At 42.4% G+C, this 24,652-nt stretch overlaps 1 protein-coding gene across 3 annotated transcripts in view; it reads left to right on the top strand.

Annotated features, from left to right (window-relative positions):
• The window catches only part of dennd3a (DENN/MADD domain containing 3a), a 150,422-nt gene that overhangs the window by 42,933 nt on the left and 82,837 nt on the right, over positions 1 to 24,652 (top strand). For all 3 annotated transcript variants that reach the window (XM_078540983.1, XM_078540984.1, XM_078540982.1), the window contains 6 exons: positions 726 to 841; positions 8,000 to 8,139; positions 11,431 to 11,542; positions 15,107 to 15,226; positions 17,532 to 17,750; positions 18,811 to 18,932. In XM_078540983.1, the coding sequence (XP_078397109.1) occupies positions 726 to 841; positions 8,000 to 8,139; positions 11,431 to 11,542; positions 15,107 to 15,226; positions 17,532 to 17,750; positions 18,811 to 18,932 (829 nt within the window). The remainder of the gene's footprint in view (positions 1 to 725; positions 842 to 7,999; positions 8,140 to 11,430; positions 11,543 to 15,106; positions 15,227 to 17,531; positions 17,751 to 18,810; positions 18,933 to 24,652) is intronic.

The raw sequence follows: 24,652 nt of genomic DNA, 5'->3' as shown, positions 1-24,652 counted from the left end.
GGGGCATAATTTGATCCGAATGAATATGTCATATGGTCCTAGTTACGCCTAGTTACGCCAGTTTGATTTGATAACTGAAGTTGAATAATAGGCAGAATTTTAATATCCCTCTGGAGACAGGGACCTGTTAATTGGGCAGGAAGGTGTGGGCTGGAGACCCCGTCTCCCCTCAAATAAGTCTGGGGCAGGAAGGCCCCAAGTCCTTTTTTGATCCTGGAAGCCAGTTGAGGCCCTTAAGCGGTGGGAGGGGGCCACGCTATGCGGGCAACCCGAGAGGTAAACTCTGGCAGGCATGCCTCTGGCCTGTTTGGGTGGAGGGTGAGCAGTCCATGTCCAATGGAGGTGCCTGCCAGAGGCATGGGTGAAAATCCCTATCTACCATAAATACTTAACCCCCTCCCTCCCCACTTTCTGGGGCCAAGCATGGAATGGCTGTGGCGCGGTTGCCACCAGATCTGCAGCTGGTGGAGGGGCCCACACCTCAAGCGTTCAATTCCGCTCAATAAAACATTTTACGTTCTGCTTTAATAAACTGAATTTAAAATGGAGCATTAAAGTATCCTTGAATTCAATTTTGTGTTATTTTGGGGGAATATAAACCCATTATTTGTTAGCATATATGTAATATAATTGTACAGTGAAATTTTTACTGTTCATGTACAACATTAAAAATCTCCACAAAAAATAATGCAGTATTTTGCACAATATTGTTTGCTTGATTACAGGAGAACTGCAAATACAAACTGAACCAAAAGAAGACCACTATCATTTCTTGGTGTTCACCGATGTTTTTGGAACAAGAACCTACGGTGTGGCAGTGCAGTTCTACAGACCTATTCAGGTGTATAAAGTTTACAATAATAATTTGAAAAGGCAGTGTGTAGATTCTTGCCTGTAGGTTTGCACAGAAAATGTAAATCTTCTGCAATCTGTCCTAATTCGGTTATTGCTGGGTGAAAGTGCTGAGTTTCTGCCGGTGCTTTTCTCAAACTGATGTGCTAATTGTTATAATTTTTTTGGCCTGATAACTAATACAGGATGCTAACCATGTGTCAGAAATTGATGGGGGGTGGTGGGAAAATAAATGTGTGCCAGCTAATGCAGTAACCACTTGCAGACAGGTGCATGATTTCCTTGCAGAGAAAAGGATAACTGTGGGAACTTTCCCCCTTAAATACTTGATGACTTTTACAGAAAGAAGATAGAATTTTACTGAATGTGATTTTAAGTGTGTTAGCTTACCAGTGTACTTAGTAAATAGTGAGTTTGAGTTTCTGATGAGACTGTTGAATCAAAGTGTCATAGAAGGAGGCTATTTAACTCATCATACCTGTGCAAGTGCTTTGAAAGAGCTGCCAATTAGTCACAGTACACCTGTTCTTTTTCTATGCCTTTTTAGATTTTTTTTCTATTTCCAATATTTATTCATTCTGATGCTTCCACCACTGTTTGTGGTCAAGCATTTCATATCCTAATGATTTACAGGCTTAAAAAAAAAGCCTGAATTCCTCTTTGTTCTTCAGTTAATCTTAAAATTATGCCCTCTAATTACCGAGTTACTAACTGGAGAAAACCTTTTTTCCTGATTTCCCTTCCTAAAACCCCTCATTATTTTGAACATGCTTAGCAGATTTTCTGATTTTTTTTGGTTTTTATTTGCAAATCTCTTGTCTACTACTTAACAGTCCACCCTCTCTTTTTGAAAAACTTCTAACCTCTGCTTTTTGGTGGTCTGGATTTATACTCTCTAGTCATCAGCTTCGTAACCTGTGGAAATAGTTTTTCCCCAATAAAACATCATCATAATTTGAACATTGCTATCATTGGGAACACCACCACCTGGAAGTTCCTCTCCAAGCCACTCACTATCCTGACTTGGAAATATATCACCATTCCTTCACTGTCACTGTGTCAAAATCCTGGAACTCCTTCCCTTATAGCATTGTAGATGTACTCACATCACATGGACTGTAGTGTTCAAGAAGGCATCTCACTACCAAGTATGGGCCTAGCCAGTGATGCCCACATCCCATGCATGAATAAAAAAAAAACCTTAACTATTTTAATTGTATTTTGGCTTCCCCTTCTATTATTTATAGTCTGCTTGCCACCTTTTTTGATTAATATCTTCATGATAAGCTGCAGGATTTGAATATAATTGAGAATTGGAAAGACAAAGGGAAGGTGAAATTCACTGTTGAAAAATGCAAAATACTTAAATGGGGACAAAATAAATCTGGTAATGTGTTATTAGTAAATTGAAAGAAAACTGTATTTGTGAAAGTATAAAATTTGGCGATCTCTATTGATAACTTGAATTAATCACAATAATGCTTGGTGGCAGTGATTAAAGCAAATCAAAAGGGATGTAGTAGAGTATAAAGTCAATATTGAGCTGAAATAGTAAAGCAATTCTGTGAATTAATAAACCATTAATGCTACCTGCACTACATTTCTGATTGCTGCAGTACAAAAAAGGGTATTGCAGCTATTGAAAGGATACAGATGAGGCCACCCAGGTGACCAAATGGATGGTGGGATTATTGAGGAGAGATGACATTAATTGGCTACCTTCTCACTAGGAAAGAGAAGGTTGAGAGGTGATAGGATTCTAAAGAGACTGGATAATGTAGACCATGATAACCTGTTTCAATATGTCAGAACATTACAACCAGAAGGCGTGGCCTGCATTTGAATAGCGGGTGTGTTCAAACTAACCTGTGGAAGTATTATTTTAATGGACGAGGGGGTTACTTCTATGGAATAGGCTTCTGTGATATGTTGGAAACAAGTAGTTTTGAAATCTCTAAATGATATAGCGTGTTGTGTGGCACCACCGCCGTGCTAAATGGGATAGATTTCAAACAGATCTAGCAACTCAAGACTGGGCATCCATAAGGCGCTGTCGGCCATCAGCAGCAGCAGAATTGTACTCAAACACAATCTGTAACCTCATGACCTGGCATATCCCCCCACTCTACCATTATCATCAAGCCAGAGAATCAACCCTGGTTCAATGAAGAGTGCAGGAGAGCATGCCAGGAGCAGCACAAGCATACCTAAAAATGAGGTGTCAACCTGGTGAAGCTATAACACAGGACTGCTTGTGTGCCAGACAGCATAAGCAGCAAGTGATAGACAGGGCTAAGCGATCCCACAACTAACGGATCAGATCTAAGCTCTGTAGTCCTGCCACATCCAGTCGTGAATGGTGGTGGACAATTAAACAACTCACTGGAGGAGGCAGGTCCACAAATATCCCTATCCTCAATGATGGAGAAGCCCAGCACATCAGTACAAAAGGCAAGGCTGAAGCAATTGCTACAATCCTCAGCCAGAAGTGCCGAGTGGATGATCCATCTAAGCCTCCTCCGGAGGTCCCCAGCTTCACAGATGCCAGTCTTGTGCCAATTCGATTCACTCCACGTGATATCAAGAAACAGCTGAAGGCACTGGATACTGCAAAGGCTATGGGCCCTGACAATTTTCCGGCAATAGTCCTGCAGACTTGTGCTCCAGAACTTGCTGCGCCCCTAGCCAAGTTGTTCTAGTACAGCTACAACACTGGCATCTACCCGGCTATGTGGAAAATTGCCCAGGTAAGTCTTGTACACAAATAGCAGGACAAATCCAACCCAGCCAGTCACCGCCCCATCAGTCTACTCTCGATCATCAGTAAAGTAATGGAAGGGGTCATCAACAGTGCTATCATGTAGCACTTGCTTAGCAATAACCTGCTCACTTATATCCAGTTTGGGTTCTGCCAGGGCCACCCAGCTCCTGACCTCATTACAGGTGAGGTGAGAGTGACTGCCCTTGACATTAAGGTTGCATTTGACTGTGGCATCAAGGAGCCCTAACAAAACTGGAGTTAATGGGAATTGGGGGAAAACTATCCACTGGTTGGAGTCATACCTAGCACGAGGGAAGATGGCTGTGGTTGTTGGAGGTCAGTCATCTCAGCTCTAGGACATCACCGCAGGCGTTCCTCAGCGTAGTGTCCTGGGCCCAACCATCTTCAGCTGCTTCATCAATGACATTCCATCATAAGGTCAGAAGTGGGGATGGTCGCTGATGATTGCACGATATTGAGCATCATTCACGACTCCTCAGATACTGAAGCAGTCCACGTCCAAATGCAGCAAGACCTGGACAATATCTAGGCTTGGGCTGACAAGTGGCAAGTAACATTCGTGCCACATAAGTGTCAGGCAATGACTATCTCCAACAAGAGAGAATCCAACCATCGCCCCTTGATGTTCAATGGCATTACCATCACCGATTCCCTGACTATCAACATCCTGGCGGGGGGGAGGTGGGGAGGGGTTACCATTGACCAGAAACTGAACTGGACTAGCCATATGAATACTGTGGCTACAAGAGCAGGTCAGAGGCTAGGGACTGTGTGACAAGTAACTCATCTCCTGACTCCCCAGAGCCTGTCCATCATCTACAAGGCACAAGTCAGGAGTGTGATGGAATACTCCCCACTTGCTTGGACGAGTGCAGCTCCCACAACACAAGAAGCTTGACACTGTCCAGGACAAAACAGCCTGCTTGACTGACACCACATCCACAAGCATTCACTCCCTGCACAGTAGCAGCAGTCTACCATCTACAAGATGCACTGCAGGAATTCACCAAGGCTCCTTTGACAGCACCTTCCAAACCCATGACAACTACCATCTAGAAGGTCAAGGGCAGCAGATAGATGGGAACACCACCACCTGGAAGTTCCCCTCCAAGTCACTCACTTGGAAATATATCGCCGTGCCTTCGCTGTTGCCGGGTCAAAACACTTGAACTCCCTTCCTAACAGTACTGTGGGTGTACATACACCACATGGATTGCAGCAGTTCAAAAAGGCAGCTCACCACCACCTTCTAAAGGGCTATTAGGGATGGGCAATAAATGCTGGCCCAGCCAGCGAAGCCCACATCCCATGAATGAATAAAAACAAAATCCTATTTTCACATACTCCTTATCTTCTCTTGCCCTATTTCATATTTGGAATTGGCACCCTTTAGCAAATTATTATTTTACTTTTTTCTATTTCAAACCTCTAGCTATGTTTATTCTATTTAGTGTCTATGTGTCTCTAACATATAGATCTATGCTCCTTCCTTTTCAATGAATTCCATTTTTCCCCCTCTTTATCTTGCTGTGTCATTTCTGCTCCATTTATTGTAGTAAGTCATATTTTGATTCCCCAGCGCTTTGATCACCTTCCTCAGTAAGTGACTTAATATGACTTTTTTCCCCTTGTGTATCCTTGATACTTGACTCCTAAAGAAGGTTGGATCCAGTATTTCTCCAGGCGATAGTGAATTCCTTCTAGTTTATTGGTGATCCTCCAATCCTGTATTTGCAATGTATCAGATCTAGTTTTCTCTCTGCCCTTCTCCATTTTAGTGTCCCCCAACCATGATCTATTTTAAAATTATCTTGCAGTGGATGCTTTTATATTCTTTGCTGATCTTCAGATTCTTGCATTGTTGATGTGAAACCTGTCTTTACTTCAAAAAAGCATTTATGCAGCACCTTTAACGTTGTAAATTGTCCTTAGACGCTTCATGTGGTGTTATCAAACAAATTTGACAATGAGCCACATGTTGGGGAAGATGACCAAAAGCTTGGTTGAAGAAGCTGGTTTTAAGAGGCATTTTAAAGGAAGAAAGAGGATTTTAGGGAGGGAATTTCGGTGCAGGATCTTCTGGTTGGCGAGCGGAGGCAGGGCCGCTTGGCGACTCGTAAAATAATGTGGGATGACGTTGGATGGAACTCCCGACATCATCCTGCGTCATTTCCATTTTCAGGTCGGCGGGGGCGCAGCCAAGTCAGCTGCATGCCCGCCGACCTGTCAACGACCTGTTGAGGCCATTGAAAAACTAATTAAAGTCATTAATGGACCTGCCTGTCCAACCTTAAGGATGGTGGGCAGGCTAGGAGCCCTGGTGGGCTTCGGAAAAAGCATGAAACCTCATCCCACTCGTGATGAGGTTTCATGAGGATATTAAAATTTTTATTAAATGTTTCAGTAAAAGTTATGGACATGTCCCAACTCATGTGACAGTGTCACATGAGGGGACATGTCAGGGAATTTTTTTTATCATTTGTATTACAAATTTTAATTCCGAGCCGATGATCTCTTAGCCTCAGGGAGATCTGTGTGCTCTTTTGTGCACATGTGCAAAAGAGCGCACTCCTCGCTGAGGGAACCCCCCCACCCACCCATGCCCACACAGGGAGCACATAGCGCTTCCGAGTGGGTGTAATGCTGGGCGGGCCTTAATTGGGGAGCGCCGATTGGAGGCACTCCCGCCCGATCCCACACTTACCCACCTGACGGGGGGAATATTTTTCCCTTGGAGTTTCTGGCCTCGACAGCTGAAGGAAGAACCAATAATGGAGGGATTAAAATCATGGATGCTCAAGAAGCTAGAATTAGAGTGTACATATCTCGAAGGTTTGTAGGGCTAGATTTCCTTAATCTGAAAACAGTCTCAAGTCATTTGTAAATGGCATCAGTGCTTTTGTATTTGGTCAGAATTTATAGAGTTTCTGCTTGGATACTCTTGAAATGGCACTTGAAATTGTGTTAATTGTAGTTCAAGTTTTTGCTAAAATTTATGTTGCAAATATAAAACCTTAATTGAACCAGCTTAATCGGGCAACATAATTGACGGTAATTTTTTTCTATTAAAAAGTATTTCTTAATGTATTTAAGAGGGCAGTTTTGTTAATACAGTTGAAAATAGGTTTATCACCAAAACTAAGCATTTCTAGTAAGTGTCCAGTCCTCCACTTGAGAGTAACCTGATTTAAAATCACTGAAAATGACTTTCTGAAAACTATACTATTTACCTGTTTTACTGATGTACTCAAACTGGTTTATTAATAAATATTAATATTACTAAATATATTATTTGTTAAAAAATACTTATAAAACTTGCCTTCTAGTGCCTGTGCACCTAACAACATAAGTTCAGTGAGTGCAATTGGAAGCGCTTTGCCTAACCAGCACAATTGGATGAACTTCAATATCAACCTGGTATTTGGCCAGTTTTCTGGACCGGATCTGATTTGAGGGAATTAAATCTCAAACTAACATTAGAAAGTCATAGAAAACACAAGTTACTGGTTTTGGACAACTCTTATTGAACACCTTCTGATCTTTTGTGTAGGTTTGGCTGATCTCATGCAGATTTTGCTAATATTATTCTTTTTTTAGTAAACCTACCTACTTTGTCAAATACCAAAAGCGTGATTGAAAATTTGATATTCCCTATTAAGTTTTGAGGTGATTCGCTCATCTGTCTTCGGTCATGATTTGACCCTGTATTGTTATTTCTAGCACCATGGTTTGTTTCATTTCTGTTCTTTTCAGTCGTTCTGTTCTTTTCTCATTGTGCACTGTTGTAGCTCCAAGGAAGCAGCTCACTGTCTTTGACAAACAGTGTCCAGTTTTATTAGCACAAATGCCTGACAACTGGTCCCCTCAGTATGCCTCACTTACTACTTCCATGCCCTTTCCAATTTATTTTCTGTCATTCTGCCAGTCTTTTCCCTATGTTCTAATTTGTCCTTCGTTATGATAGGAATCTGATATGTTTGTTGCAGGAACATCTTGAGTCACCTTATTTTCTTTCCTCTCTTGAAATGTCTTTTAACTTTGATCCACCAATTTCCCTGTTTTCTTTTCTTCATCTTCGGCTTTTCTTTTTCACTGACTAATGTCTCAACTATTGAATCTAACATTAGCCAATTTCTTATATTTAGAGGAATTATCAATCAGCTCTCTGCATAAGTAGATTGTCGGTTTGGTGGATATTTTTCCTGTATTTATATAAGAGTTACTTGATTGGGGAGTGGCTAAGTAGCTTATACAGTTTACAAATTCAGCTACAGGAAAAATCTGCATCGATTAGTTTTACTACAAAGTATAAATTTCAATAAATCCTACTTTTTAAGATGAGTATTACATTTTTTTTATTCACAGGAAGGAAACAGTTTCCAAAATGGACAAGCACACTGGGATATAGCTGTGCATAAACCGAGAATGTCTTTATATGCCCCTTTCAGTATTTGTGTGATATCTAAATTTCCTTATTATGCAGCCTTTAAGGATTCTCTCTCCTGGTAAGCACCAGCATAAGTTTGTGTTTTTGTTTGTTTGAACTGAACTCGTATAGCCTGTGCATTTTAACTGCTTGTAATTTACTTTGTGTTGCGAGACAACAGTTACTTCCCCTGTTGGAGTTTGATGGAAGAAGGCTAGAAAAGGTTTTTGAAGGGATTAGCATCATAATTTCTTAGTCTTACTGTTTTACAGGTGAACGTCCATTAATCGAATCAGGCAGCTGAAGACTTTCTGTGATTCACAACTGTTTTATTGTTAAATTATAGCTCAATACAAAATACAAAGAGTTTCCACTCTTCCCTTCTGGATCCTCTCCTTCTCCAGAAGCAGCCCTCTAATGGGGAAAAACGCTGCTCTTAAGTACAAACTCTCAATTCACTCTGAAGCTTGTCCTGGTTTACCTTTAAAGGGACCTGCATTTCTAACATTGTCATGAACTACTTTTTTTGTTCAAAAGAAATTGTTCAATTTTTTTTTTTTTTTGCTCCAACAAAATCATTGTCTGGCAACACAGACTCTCCTTGCCCCTTGACTTGCTAGTAATTGAACTTGGGTAGTACTAGTTAGTCGTTTATGGCACAGAATAAGGCCATTTGGCCCATCAAGTCCATGCAGCTTCCTACGTAGCAGTCCAGTCAGTCCTTCACATCTTTCCTAACGTGTGATGATCAGAACTGGATACAATACTTCTATAGGTTTAGTATAAAATCTTGCTTTTGCACTCAATGCCTCTTGTCATAGCTTCACAGTCAAAATCACTCGTGTGGTCAACATGGCGGTCAGCAACAGAGAACTAGTTTATTTTGTTTTTTCCTTCTATACTTAAATAGATGAATGGCCACAAGAGGATACAATTACACATCTTCCCCTTTAATGATTTTTGAAACATTTCACATTTGTGTTCCTTCACCGGAACTGCATGCTTTTCCAAATGTTGGAGCACCTCTTTCAGTCTGTCATCTTGGGTCTGCCTGTTTGGAGCCAAAATAAGTATGTCATCCAAATAGGATAATTTGGTTCATTACCCCTTGGAAACTTCCCGGGGCTGAAGAAATGCCAAATGGCAGCCTGTGAAATTGGAATAGACCCTTATGTGTATTGATAGTCAAGTATGACTTAGACTCATGACTAACATGAGTTAGTTAGATCTAACTTTGAAAAAAATTGACCACCTGACAACATTGTGAACAGAGCCTTCATGTTTGACAAAGTATCAGGTGGATTGCATTCCAGTATCTGATTTACAGTTACCTTAGAATCCTCTCATATTCTTACACTACCGTCTGACTTTGGTACTACCACTATGGAAGGAGCCCAATCACTCTGTTGTACCTTAGAGATAATGTTCTCAGTCTCGAGCCCTTTCGGTTCTTGTTCTACCTTCTCTCTTAGAGAATGGGATGCTGAGCGTGGCCGAAATGAATTGGTCATGAGTCCCTCTGAGCATGTATGTTAGCCTTGTATCTTTGAATTGGTTTGCTGGTTTCACGAAACACCTGAGGGTATTTGTTGATTGTGCAGTCTTACAATGTGAATTTTGCTTAAAAGTGAAAATCCTTGCTCCAATTTAGCTTAAGGGCTGCTAACCAGTTTCTTCTTAACAAGGCTGGATTTTCACTGAACACCACAATGATGGACAATTTTGCACACTGCTTGCTTTATGTGACCGGAACCAACACACTTCTAAACATAGGAATTTGCTTCCCTTCACAACTATGTAACTCTATTTGTGATTTTTCCAACTGATGTTGACTCAGTTTTTCATGATACAGCGATTCACGAATCACAGTAACTGTTGCACCTGTGTCAACCTCCATCTTTACTGGAGCTTCATCCAACGCAATTTGGACCATGATGTCCTGCGAATTCCCACAACTCATGCTTGTGCTTCTGATTATATGGATCTTAACAGACCCCTCAACAGCCTGCTGCTGCTCAACAACTGTGTGCAGTGTCTGTCCTTTCTTCCAGCCAGCTGTTTACCTGAACTCTCTGTTTACCTTCTTGCAACATGCCTTTGCAAGATGACTCTTCTTCTTGTAGCTGTGGAGCTCTGCCTTCATAAATAGATAATTCTGTGCCCACTGTTGACCTAAGCACTGGTAACAAGGTCTTGTTGTACCACTGATACTACTACCTACCGTCGTTTGGGCAGCTTGCTCATCTGCAGCTTATTTTGTCTCCAACTGCACAATGACTCTCCTGTTCCATAATCCTCAATTTTGTTAACCATGTGATACCTTGTCAAATGCTTTCTTTAAATATATATAGATGTCATCCACTGCATTCCTTTCATTGACTTTCTCTGTTACCTCATCAAAAAATTCAATTAAATTAGTTCCCTTTGGTAATTATCTATTGACTAGTCAGTAACAGGGAAACTTAAGCAGAAGCGAAGAAAGTGATTCTATTATATGAAATACAACTTTGCCCTAAGGTAGTAAATGTCTTTTATGAGGTTGTGACCAGGACCTCAGTATAGATGTGTGCTGTTCTGGTTGGCATACTATATTTTGTGTTGATAGTGTTCCCATGATGGAGTAAGGTAGAGAATTTCAGAATTTTAACTTGGCATTGCTTGAGGAATAAGACCAAGAAAACAAGGTGTGTGATTTGGAAGAGAACTTAAAGTTGGTGGTATTCCCATTATTTTCATTCTCCTCTTCTCAATGGTAGAGATTATATCGTTGGGAAATGGTGTCAGAATAGTTTTGTAGAGTTGCTGGAGTGCATATGATAGCTGATGTCTACTGCATCCACAGTACACCAATGGTAGAGTGGGCAGATATAAGTTCAAAGTTGGGTGCTGTTCAAGTGGACAGCTTTGTCCTGGAAGGTATTGAGTTGCTTGAGTATCACAGCAGCTATACCCATCCTGGTAAATAGGGAATATTCTATCACACTTCTTACTTGAGCATTATGGAAGTTGGAGAGGTATTGAGGGATCAGGAGGTGATCCGCTTGTTGCAGAGTACAGAGCCTCTGCCTTGCTCTTGTACATGTTGTGCACAGGCTGGAGCAGGGTTAGCAGCCTTGAGCAGCAATACTGGCCGACTCCCCTCTCTATTATCTTAAGTGTTGCAAGAGGTCAGCCAGCTTGGCACAATCCTGGAATTGGACTTAATTTTCAAGTGTGAATTTCTCAGCTCATCATTCTATGATGTTGTTGACCAATAGTTTTTAGTTTCCTTAAATCTATTATTTTGTCATTGTAAGTGCACTTTTAGGAGGTATTAGAAATTGTGTGGTTTTGTTCACATTGTTTACAAGGTTTGTGGTCTCTTTTTCAGTCTGACAGCGCAGGTGAAGTCATGTTGTGAGGTTGATTTTGATGATGAAGTTAGACGATTTGCAGCAAAATTAGCATTGATGTCCAGTCCACCACCTGGAACCCTCCATTTGGTAAGATGGCATTTATCATAAATTTATACTTCCTAAAATAAGATGGACTGAGTTTTCTAAATTTTCAAATGTGGTATTGGAAATTAATATACTTGTTGTGCATGTGCGCACGGCACATAAACATTAAGGTTGGGGGGGTGGGTGGAGTTGGAAAAGATGGAGTTTTTACAACTGTGGATAACAGCACTGAAAGAACTACAGATATGAACATTAGTTCACATGATTTCCAGAGTCTGAGAAGCCAAAGTCCAGAGGCTGTTTCCTTCGTGGCAGAGTTCATTCTAGTTGAGTTTCAGGTTGGAGACAGCAGCACAAAAATTCTTGAAACGAATGATGATGCAGCATGATGGGGTTTCTGTGCTTAGACTGCTTGGCAGGCAGTGATCAGGGACTTTTAAAATCAAACAGGCTTCGAGGAGTTGAGAGATGGTGGCTGGATGCTTGGTCAGCCAGGAGATCTGCTGGAGTTCTTTCCAGTTAGTGTTAAATCAGCAGACTGAGCTGTGAAGCTAGATATGTAATATTAAAGCAGTCCAAAAGGCCACAAGTATGGGGTTACGTGATGTGGCCTATTAATGAACTAATTATGGCCTCTCAAGCAGTTTCAGTGCTTCTGGCCAAAATCCATCGCTTCCCTTAGGAGCGAAATGTTAGCTGTTAACTCCTCTTCAGGTATAACAAGTTTCGATGTCTCTGTCTTTGTTATCGTCCTAACTGGAGGGAGTCAGTTTGTCTGTTTGTAATCATCAAACTAGATGACTATGGGGTGTGAGACTCCAAAACGATTTTGTCCTTGTAATCTTTGTTGGAAGGTTCCGGAACAGATGGCCAATGAGTCATATGACCTGTAGCAGCAATTTTGTGGTTCAGCAAAAGTTTATTTTAAAATGGGGAAAAAAGAATGATTTTGATGCACACCGTTTTGATTTCTTTTCATGTCTTATTGACATGACAATAGTAACAAGTAAGCCCCAACTTTCCTGCTTTTCTGCTATTCTTGCAACAGAGCTCAAAATTAGTTAGCGAGGAGAACTGAATGAGTTTAAAGGGTTAAGTAATGAGGAAAGATTGTAGAAATGTGACTTGTATTCTTTGTTTATATGATTGAGGGCGATAATTGAAGTGTCTAAAATGATAGTGATTTGTTAGGGTAGATACAGAGAAACTGTTTTCTCTGGTAGACATGCAGGCACATTTTTAAACTTGCAGTAAGGCCGTTCAGAAGTGAAGGAGCAGTTTTTCATAGTAAAGGGTGGCAGAGTTCTGGAATTGCCCTCCTAGGGGGAGATGGTGGCGAAGTGGTAATGTCACTGCCCGAGTAATCCAGAGGCCCAGGCATATGTTCTGGGGGAACAAATGTTCAAATCCCACCATGGCAGCTGGTGGAATTTGAATTCAACTAATAATCTGGAATTGAAAAGCTCATCTGAGTAATGGTGGCCATGAAACCATTGTTGATTGTTGTAGAAACCCACCTGGTTCACCAATGTCCTTTAGGGAAGGAAATCTGCCATCACCTGGTCTGGCCTACATGTGACTCCGGACCAACAGCAACGTTGTTGACTCTTCACTGCTTTGTAAAATGGTCTGGCAAGCCACTCATTTCAAGGGCAATTAGGGATGGGCAGCGAATGCTGGCCCTGTCAGCGACGCTCACTCCTTGTGGAGACAAAGTCCTGCCTTCACACTGAGGACTCCCTCCATCACATTGTGTAGCGCTATAGTGGGCGATACAGTTCCAAATCAGGTTGGTGAATGCTTTGTCCTAGATAGTGCCGAGTTTCTTGTATGGTGTTGGAGTTGCACTTATCCAGGCAGGTGGAGAGTATTCCATCACACTCCTCACTCATGCCTTGTAGATGGTGAACAGATTTTGTGGAGTCAGTCGGTGAGTTCAGTGCAGTTCCCAGCCTCTGACCTGCCCCTGTGGCCACAGTATCTAAATAGCTGGCCCAGTTATTTCTGGTCAGTGGTAAACCCCAGGATGTTGATGATAGGGGAAACTCCACAATCGTACTGTTGTTGAACATCAAGGGGAGACGGTTAGATTCCCTCTTGTTGGAGATGGTCATTTCCTGGCACTTGTGTGGCTTGAACGTTACTTGCCATTTATCAGCCCAAGCCTGAATATTGTCCAGGTCTTGCTGCATGTGGGCATGGGCAGGTTTAGTATCTAAGGAGTTGTGAAGGGTATTGAACACTATACAATCATTAGTGTACATACCCATTTCTGATCTTATAATGGAGGCAAGGTCATTAATGAGGCAGCTGAAGATGTTTGGGCCTAGGACATTGCCCTGAGGAACTCCTCTGGCGATGTCCTGGAGCTTAGTTAATTGGCCTTCAAGAACCACAACCTCCTTTGTTTGTACGAGGTATAACTCCAGCCAGTGGAGAATTTTCTCCTTGCTTCCCATTGACTTCAATTTTTGCCTGAGCTCCTGAATGTCTCACTTGATCAAATGGTGTCTTGATGTTGAGGACAGATACTCTCTCCTTATCTCTGGAATTTGGCTCTTTTGTCCAAGTTTGGTCGAAGACTGTAATGAGGTCAGGGGCCAAACTAAGTATCAATTAGCAGGTTATTACTGACTAAGTACTGCTTGGCATCGGTTCCCACTGATGATTGAGATTAGAACTTTGGGGCAGTAGTTGGCCAGATTGGATTTATCCTGCTTTATAAGGACAGGACGTACTTGGGTAATTTACACATTGCTGGGTAGACGTCAATGTGTAGCTGTACTGGAACAGCTCGGTTGGGACAGGCCTAGTTGTGGAGTGGAAATTTTCAGTACTACAACCGGGATGTTGTCAGGACCTATAGCTTTTGCTGTAACTAGTGTGTTCAGTAGCTTTAAGGAGTGTCTTATAGGAGGCAAGCAATGTTAGAGAGGCAGACAAGTTTAGGGAGGGAATCTCAGAACTGAAGGCCGAGGCAGCTGAAGGAATAGCTCCCATGGTGGTGTTATTAGAATTGGGGATGCTCAGGAAGCAGAAATTAGAGGAATGCAGACATCTCTGAGGTTTGTAGGACTGGAGGAGATTACAGAGATATTGAGGGGCAAGGTCATGGAGAGCTTTGAAAACAAGGATGCGAATTTTAAAATTGAGACATTGCTTAACTGGGAGCCAATGTACAGTCTATGAGCACGATGGGTCTGCGTACACAAGATGAGCTGCTGCGGTTGAAGAAGGCAGCTCACCGCCACCTTCTCAATGGCAATCAAGGATGGGAAACAAATGTTATCTTTGCCAGCAATGGTCATATACCATGAAAGAATTTTAAGAAAGACTGCACTTCAAAAGTATTACTTTGTCTGTTAAGCACTTTAGGACATCCTGAAATCGTGAACTTACAAATGCATGGTCTTTGTTTCCACAGCATTAATTCTTGGTATTTGGTATTTGAGTGACTGTTTTTGCAACAATATATAGTGTTGAATCCTTTCAAGTTCAAGATCTATTCACTTTGTTCCAAGATAACACTCCCTTTCCTGTTGATTCTCCAAAATATTTAATTACTTCTTATGTATAAGTAAGAGAACGTTTTTGATGTTTTCTCAGGTATTTCATTTGAAACCTCTGGAGATTGTGTTGCCTTCCACAGAGGATCCAAAATACCCCATAGTAGATTTGGACCTTCACAGCCCTTTTCTCTGCTTCAAACCTGAATGTATCCTTCAGGTAACTACTACCCCATAATTTTGAATAGCACTTGTCAATTTGAGCTTCAGTCTTTCATTTATGCACTTAGTCGTCTTAGCGTCAGCATTTTAAGGTAATAGCTCTATTATTTATTTTATTTTCCTAAATCTTCTCCTCCTCTACATCCTCCTTGCCCTGCCTCTCCCCTCACTTGGCTCCTTCTTAGCTCCCTCCTCCCACTCCCACCTCAACTGCTGCTACTCCCCCATTATCTGCTCACTTATAGCCAGTCACTGTCCATTCTTTTTGTCCTATCCTTCTCCCTTCCATCTGTCCTACTCATCTACTTGACCTGTCTTGATCCAGTTATTATTCTGCCTGCTTTATCTGAATAATACAAATACAAAATACTGTGGATGCTGGAACTACTTAAATCTTGCTGCATCTCTGGAGAGATAAACAGAGATAACGTTCTCATTGATCTGAAATGTTAACTTTGTTTCTCTTTCTACAGATGCTTCCAGACCTTGAGTATTTTCAGCATTTTCTGTTTTTATTAACCTGAATAATGCATTGGATTTCAATTTGTGCAACACCAAATAAGGACTGACAGGTGTATTATTGCAATCAGTATACCTTTAATTAAAAACTCCTGTGTAAATATCTCCTATTGGGATTTAACCATTTTAAATATGTACACACCTCCTTGTATGTGTATGCGCTGGCGTAGTGGTATTGTCACTGGAATAGTAATCCAGAGACACAGGGTAATGTTCTGGGGGACCTGGGTTCGAATCCCACCCCCATGGCAGATGGTTAAATTTGAATTTGATGAAAATCTGGAATTGCCGACCATTGTCGATTGTCATTTTAAAAAAAACATCTGGTTCACTAATGTCTCTTAGGGAAGGAAATCTGCTGTTCTTACATGATCTGGCCTACATGTGACTTCAGACCCACAGCAATGTGGTTGACTCTTAAATGCAACTCACTCAGTTGTATCAAACCGCTAACAAGTGTAAAAGGAATGGAACAAAAACAAAAATAGCTGGAAAAGCTCAGCAGGTCTGACAGTATCTGTGGAGAGGAAGACAGAGTTAACGTTTTGAGTCCATATGACTCTTCGTCAGAAATAAAGAAAAATAGAAATGAGGTGAAATATAAGCTGTTTGAGGGTTGGGACAGGTGGAGCTGGATAGAGGGCTAGTGATAGATGGAGGCAAAGAAGAGATTGCTAAAGATGTTATAAACAAAAGGACAAAGGGGTATCCCTCGCCGCAGATGCTGTCAGACCTGCTGAGTTTTCCCAGGTATTTTTGTTTTTGTTTAACATAACTTACTTACTTTTTTACTCTAAGCCATTATTAATAAAGCCTAGTATGCTATATGCTTTATTAATCTATCCCTAAACCTGTCCTGCCACCTTCAATGATTTATGCACTTATCCACTTAAGTCCCTTTGCTCCTGCACCCCCTTTAGAATTGTACCCTAATAGTCTCTCTGTGGAGGAGGGGGTGGGAAGTGGGGGAGGCAGGAAGCAATAAGGGGGGGAGAAGAGTAGGGGAGGGGGTGGCACGGAGTGGGGGAAGGAGTCCAGTGGGGGCGATGATCTCAGCCAGAAGTCATTTCAACTCTTTTTCTGGGTAACTATTGCTGTAACAGTCGGAACCATCCAAAATTTGCGATTTAACTCTCATTTTTGAATGGCTGCAGGGCAATTGCCAAATGGAAGTTTGAACTTCACAGGCAGTTGCCATGCAATCCTTACCTGGGAATTTCAGAGGGGTGGGGGGTCCCCAATGCATATTTAGGGTGCTCCTCCAGATACTCTGCCCTGGAGCTCAAAGGTTTTGGCCCAATAATTTGGGGTGGAATTTTATAGCCCCTCCCACCAGCAGGATTTTACGGTCCCGCCGAATTCAATGGACTTTTGAATGGCTCTTCACATTTTATGGCCTCACCCCTGCCGCGATAGAGCCATAAAATTCTGCCCTTGGTTTTCTTTTGAAGAAAAAAACCGAGGGCTGAATTTTGTTGCTACAAGATCCTATGAAATGTACAGTTGACGTGATTTAAATGCTTTCTTAATCAGAGTTTTGAATGTTTCCTGCATGGCAGTCAGCTTCACCTGCTACGCTCGCTGATTTCCCTCCAACTCTACCTCATCTGTCAGATGGGACAATCTATAAAATACAAATTATGGAGTATGATCAGCCTAATTTTATTCCAGAAAATGTGAATGTTGATTAATGTGTGGAAGTGAATAGATATTAAGAATAAATAAAATGTTGAGGGGGATAAATGCCAACAGTTAATAATTATCTCATTTTCTTTTTACCTCAGATCCTGACATGCATTTTAATAGAACAGAGGATAGTCTTTCTGTCAGCTGATTGGGCTTTGCTGACACTCATTGCAGAATGTTTTATTCTCTATCTTCACCCACTCCAGTGGCAACATACCTATGTGCCTGTTTTGTCTAAAGGGATGGTGGATTTTCTGATGGCACCAACAGCTTTTCTGATGGGCTGCCATATTGATTACTTCAATCAAGTTCAATCTGTAAGTATTGTATCATGTAACTAAAAACTAAGCACGATTAGCGGACTCTCAAAAGATTTATATTTCTTTCTGTATTCCTGATATCCATGAGAAATGGGAAACCAGCTGGAGTTAAGGCTGGGTACCATATTTTGTTAACTCACTTCTGTCCTGGTCCAGTCAGCAGGATCAGTTGGGTCAAAGTTTCCTACAGGGGCTTACTTGGAACTGCAACTGTCAGAAGTTCTCCTTGATACCATTCCTGGTCTCCTGGGGTGACAGGCAAATGGAATTTTTGCTCACTTCCAATTATCCTGTGTGTAGCATTAATACTGGCAACACTGCTGAGATTACAGTAACACGTTGCTGAGTAGTCTAAGTGTAAAATTACTGATTGGTAATGATGGTTCATATGTACCCTATTTATTGGCACAGAGGTGCTTTTGCAATTTTTTTGAAACCTGCAGTCTGCGTTTGGGGATAGCTGCTGCGCTGTTTCTTTGGCACTCTCCACTGTATGGGAGTGATGATGGAGCACGGCGTCAAGAGAGCAGCATTTTACAATGTTTTACTTGAGTATGATGGCTCGAATCAAGAGCAAATGCAATGGAGGAGCATCAAACTCATTTATTTGTTGTTCAAGCTGTTAGCTGATTGTACTGCTCGGAGCAAGAAAATGGAGAATGTTCTGCTCAAGTGAGCTGAGGAAATTTGAGGAACTGTATCTCAATTAAAAGTCAGAATAGCAATTGTAATTTGGAAATTCCTGATTATTTGGATAAATTTCCATTATCTATGAGAGAGGTCCCTATAAGCAATTAAAGTTTCTATGTATTGAAAATTAAGATTGCAGGATATGCTGAGGAGGATATGCGATCCATCTGAAATAGATAACCCTAACAAACTTTTCTTGTTCTTAAAGGCTAGTGTTCTCTAATTAAAAAAAAACAATGATAGAAAAATGTAAACTATTGCAATATAGAAAATGTTTAAATTTAATTACACTGATTTTTAATTCTAAATAATATATGTATCAATAAAGCCTAAAAGTAACCTTGTTTATTTGCCTCTGATTATACAGGAAGTTGAAGGCTTAATATTGGTGAACATTGATGAAGGGACGATTAAATCCTCAAACTTTGCAGATATCAAACCAGATATACCTGAAATTCCTGTAGAAGCTGCAGAATGTTTTACACAAAGGTAAATGTAAATGCAGTATATTCAACAAACTTTCACTGAGCACATATGCAGCATTAATAAATCAGACAAAATTTATAATGCTGTTTTCAGATTGATGAAACAAAGATTTTGGAAAGTATTGTTCTATTTTTAGTAGACATAACTCAGAGCTTCCGAACTTGAGGGAGGGTCATACCACAGATGATATGCTGGGGGAACCCCTGCCCTACCCTGCCCTGGAACTCTGCACGCAAGAACTGCATGGCAATTGCCTGGGAAGTTTAAACTCCCAATGGGCAATTACCCTGCACTGGGAACCATCTGAAACTCAGCTTTAGATCGGAGATTTCGGATGGCACCAACTCTCTCTTTGCAGAATAATTACCAGGAAAATTTAGAAGGGTTAAAACCTTCTCCTGGGTAATTATGCTACTGGACGCCCCAACCCACTTCCAACTCCCCACCCCACCCTCCCACCGCCAGCTACCCTCACACCCCCACGAATACCCTTGCACCCCCACCACCCCAACAACGGTCCTCCTACCCTCCACCACCTGTCCCCCCCCCTGACTACCCTCCCACCCCCTGACCACTCTCTGGCTCTTCCCACACCCCTCAACTATCCCACCGCACCCACCCTCTCCCAGGCTATCCTCCCACACACTGTCACACACACATCCCCGAATATCGGCCCACCCCCAACTATCCGCTCACATCCCGCCCGACTACGCTCCCAACCACCCTCCAACCTCCCCCCCGACCCCGTGCAACTACCCTCCCAGTCATCCCAACTACCTCCAACACCCCTGCCTGACTATCCACCGGCCTCTCCTCCACCCCGACTACCCTCCGGCTGCCCTCCCCATCACCCTCCAACCAACTAGCCTTGGGGGCCCCCCCCTGTCTGACTAGCCTCGCACCCCCCACCACCGACTACACCCCTGGTCACCCTCCCCCACCCCACTCTCCCTCTCCGTTCTCCCGTCTCCCCCGACCCCTCCCTCCCCTCTCTGACTGCCCCGACTATTATCCCAATCACCCTTCCACCTCCTCCCTCCCTCCCACCCACTGCAACTACCCTCCCAGTCACCCCAAGCTGCCCCTCCCCGCCCCCTCTCTCCGCTTGCTCCCTTTCAACACACCACCTGACACCCTAAGACCTGTTCATCGTCTACAAAGCACAAATCAGGAGTGTGATGGAATACTCTCCATTTGCCTGGATGAGTGCAGCTCCCAACAACAATCAAGAAGCTTGGCACCATCTAGGACAAAGCAGCCTGCTTGATTGGCGCCCCATCCACCACCCTTAACATTCACTCTCTCCTCTAATCATAATCCCTTGAAACATACAACATTCTTAAGGGAGTTTGACAGGATAGATGCTGGGAGGCTCTTTCCCTGCCTGGGAATTCTAGAACTAGGGGCCACAGTCTCAGAATAAGGAGTCAGCCAATTTAGACTGAGGAGGAGGTGAGGAGGAGCTTATTCGCTCAGATTGTGAACCGTTGGAAATCTCTACCCCAGAGAGCTGTGAATACTCACTTGCTAAGTATATTCAAGTCAGAGACTGATAGGTTTTTAGATACTAAGGAAATCAAGAGATATGGGGCCCTGTCTCTTGGGCAGTCCTCAGGATCAAGGTTGACTGGTTTCCACTACAGTTTGATGGGTTCTGAGACGGCCACTAAATCCAATGCGCAATCTACAGATTCTGCTACATGCGGGCAGATGGTGCTTGAAGGGTTGGGTAGATAGGCCATTGAGATGGGGTTAATGTAGGAATATATAGCTGAAGTAGACGATCATATTTAAATGGCAGAGCAGGCTCAAAGGGCTGGATGGCCTATTCCTCCTATTTCTTATGTAAATAATTTCAGACTGATGCAGTCCCCCAAAGACATTTTAAATTTTTCACATGTTCATTCTCATGCCATATCACTGCACTGCTACAAGGTGGAAATTAATTTTTAATCTCTGTTATAAGCAATTGAGCAAATTTGGCACCCCAGTGCAGGAAAAACTTCATTTTTCTGTGTGCTTTTTGTTTTACTGATAAGTTTTGCCTTTTTCATTTTTAATGAGTTTGCCAATGTAAGTTAAAAGCTTGAAGCAGTTGCACTAAATGATTGAGGTCTAAGAATGACAGACTTGCATTTATATAGCCTATTTCCTGACCTCGGGATGTCCTGTATTACTTTATTACTGTAAAGCACTTTGGAAGTTTTTGTCACTGTGGTACACAACATGGTCCTACAAATGGCACTGTGACAATGTCTAAGATAATCACTTTTAGTGGTACTGGTTAAAGATAAATATTGACCTGGATACTGAGAAGAACTGCAACTGTTTGTGGATGACACAAAGATTGGCCGGGTGGTTAACAGTGAGGTTGAGTGTCTTGGGCTACAGGAAGATATAGACGGAATGGCCAAATGGGCAGATAAGTGGCAGATGGAATTTAACCCTGAAAAGTGTGAGGTGATACACTTTGGAAGGAGTAATTTGACAAGGAAGTATTCAATGTACGGCATGGCACTAGGAAGTTCTGAGGAACAAAGGGACCTTGGCGTGTGTGTTCATAGATCTCTGAAGGCAGAGGGGCATGTTAGTGGGGTGGTGAAAAAGGCATTTGGGACACTTGCCTTTATCATTCGAGGCATAGATTACAAAAGTAGGGAGGTCATGTTGGAGTTGTATAGAATCTTGGTGAGTCCACAGCTGCAGTACTGTGTGCAGTTCTGGTCGCCACGTTATAGGAAGGATGTGATTGCACTGGAGGGGGTGCAGAGGAGATTCATTAGGATGTTGCCTGGGATGAAACATTTAAGTTATGAAAAAAAGTTGGATAGACTTGGGTTGTTTTCGTTGGAGCGGAGAAGACTGAGGGGCGACCTGATGGAGGTGTACAAGATTACGAGGGGCATGGACAGGGTGGATAGGGAGCAGCTGTTCCCCTTAGTTGAAGGGTCAGTCACGAGGGGACACAAGTTCAAGGTGAGGGGCAGGAGGTTTAGGGGGACGTGAGGAAAAACCTTTTTACCCAGAGGGTGGTGACGGTCTGGAATGCGCTGCCTGGGAGGGTGGTGGATGTGGGTTGCCTCACGTCCTTTAAAAAGTACCTGGATGAGCACTTGGCACGTCATAACATTCAAGGATATGGGCCAAGTGCTGGTACATGGGATTAGGTAGGTAGGTTAGGTGTTTCTCACGTGTCGGTGCAGACTCAATGGGCCGAAGGGCCTCTTCTGCACTGAGATTATGTTTTTCTTCAGTTAGTGCCATGGGATCATTAACATCTACCTGAGAGGGCAGACAGAGCCTTGGTTGATCACCTCATCTGAAAGACGACACCTCTGACAGTACAGCACTCCACATTATTGTTGTATCAGTTCCTGTAATGTCTGACCCCTTACATAGATCATTAATCATAGATGTTCTTCTGAAGTAGTATTGTTGGTTGCCAACTATAAAGCTAGAATTGAGTTTCCTGCTTCTACTACAACTTCAGTTTACGTTGGGCCTGATTTTGCCTCCCTGTTTAAAAGTTATCTTATAGAGCGTATCTATACCATCTGGATACTGGATCCGTGCTCATGATAGTGTTGAAAAGATTAGGCTTGTGACCCCCCATTTGACATTGGTGTTATTACAAAGATCAGACTAGTATAAGTAAAATTTAACTAAGTGGTTCTTGTGCATTTAATTAGTTGAAAATGACATGTGTAAGTTTGAAGAGGTGGCACATGTCTGTCTTTTCTTATTTTTGGGTTGCTCCTGAATGACACTGTCTTAAGGCAAGATGGAAAATATTCAAAGGAGTAGGATGCCATTCCTTCATGCGTTATTGCAAACCCCATCCTCCTTTCTAACGCATTTGGTTTGGCTGAGGAACTTTTCCCCACTCTGGTACTTCCAAAATTGCTAATAATCATGATAATTTCACATAGATTGAGTGGGACAGAGTGTTTCCATCTTCTGAAAGTTGTCAGAAATTGACGATGTGTTCCTCTGGGGGTCAATAATTTTTAATCATATGGTGACAGGAAGTAGAATTGCATGTTTTCTTTCTATACTTGTAGATTTCTGTTTGACCTTCCTCAAAGGCAGTAGACTTTATTGTAAATTTCTTTGCTTCAGTAGTAATTGGTATTTGACTATAAGCGACGGTTTTGGGATATAATGTAGATATTATAACAGATAACTTATTCAAAATTTTATGGTATACGGTATTAACTCCGTTGCTTTTGGGAGCTTTTTTTCCCTAGAGTTTACAAAAGCAAAAATTCAGAAACTAAATCTTGATCTTGATGACCATACTAACTTCTCAGACACTCAATCATTGAAAGGTCAGTCTTTTGACCTGGCTCCTCCATTGAAATGAAGGCTTTAATCCAGACTAAGCAGGCCCTCTTCTGTTCCTTTTGATAAGGCTTACTTGGAATTAACATTCTTTGTCATGAAATGGACAGTTCCTCCAAAACCTCTCCTAAGGTCTTGCCTTGAATTTAAAAGCTCACTTTATTTGAATCCTTTGTGTTCTTGTGATTTTGGGATGAATTTTAGTCCCCAGCCAGGATATTTGAAGGTGGGCGTGGCTTGTAAAATAAGACGTGTGGCCTGCCTGCCACCTTCCTGCCCACTTCTGACCTGATGACCTGTCTCATATTTTGCAGCGGATGGGCAACACATCAGGTTGCCAACCGACCCTTGGGCCTGTTGAAGCCAATAAGTGGCCAACTAATAGTCCCTTAAGGGCTTCATTCCAACTCCGCCACAATTTTACTTGCGGCCGAGGGAGGCAGGTGGCCTGACAATTTTCACTACACAGGCTGCTGTTGAGCAAAAAGATGGGGGGGGGGGAGAAAGAGGTGGTGGTGTCTCCATGGGGTATCCCCTATGCCCAAAATACCCTTTAGTTCGTCCCTGCCCCGCCTCACCCGAGTCTTTGGCACTTGGGTGTTTAATTATTCTAATGGATATCTGGGCTCTCAGCCAAGAATACATAATGAGGTTTGGCTGAGAGCCCAGAAATCTATTAGTCTGCCAAAACACCTGGGCTCCAGAGAAAACATTACTTGATTCACAGCTCTGACTCTCTGACCTCTGCTGTCAATTGTACAATGTTTATTCACACAAGGTTATAAGGTTTCCAGTGCTTGCAATTTCAACTATTGAAACTTCAAAGTGTCGGGGTGATTGACACACTTTTATTTCCCTGTAATGAAAAGGAATTTTTTTAACATAGTGGAAAGTTAAGAATGATTTCTAAAGCTGTTTTTTTACACATCCTATTGTCACTACAGGGTTCATTGGTTCTATACAGTGTTCAATGGGCATGTAATTGCCACAGCTTAACATGGAGTCAATGGGTGTTAGGTAGAGGGACATAGCTTGGTAGAGGGGGCATGACAGACCATAGGGTGGATGGAGGGGCATAGCTTGGCATGGTGGGTGAGTGAAGTGCATGCTTGGGCATAAGGGCCATAGGGGATGGGTAGTGGCCAGGAGGTGGCGTGGATGGTGCATGGGGAGTGTGTTAGGGACTGGAGGGCCTTTTTGTGTTTATTTTAACTGGGACAAAGTCTCTCAGCACTGAGGGGGGCATTTTAAACAGTCAGTTTCAGCACCCGACAGACCCTGTGGCTGCCTCCAACCTTTTTCTCGAGTCTGCTGGCCCAACTCCAGCCTGCACCTGTCCTCTCCACAATGGGAATCCCGACCTTGTGGGGACTTTTCCCTGA

The sequence above is a fragment of the Cetorhinus maximus genome, chromosome 4 (genome assembly GCF_964194155.1).
Source record: "Cetorhinus maximus chromosome 4, sCetMax3.hap1.1, whole genome shotgun sequence".
In the NCBI taxonomy this organism is placed as follows: Eukaryota; Metazoa; Chordata; class Chondrichthyes; order Lamniformes; family Cetorhinidae; genus Cetorhinus; species Cetorhinus maximus.
The sequence above is the reverse complement of the archived record's forward strand: the minus strand, read 5'-3'. Positions and strand labels throughout refer to the sequence as shown.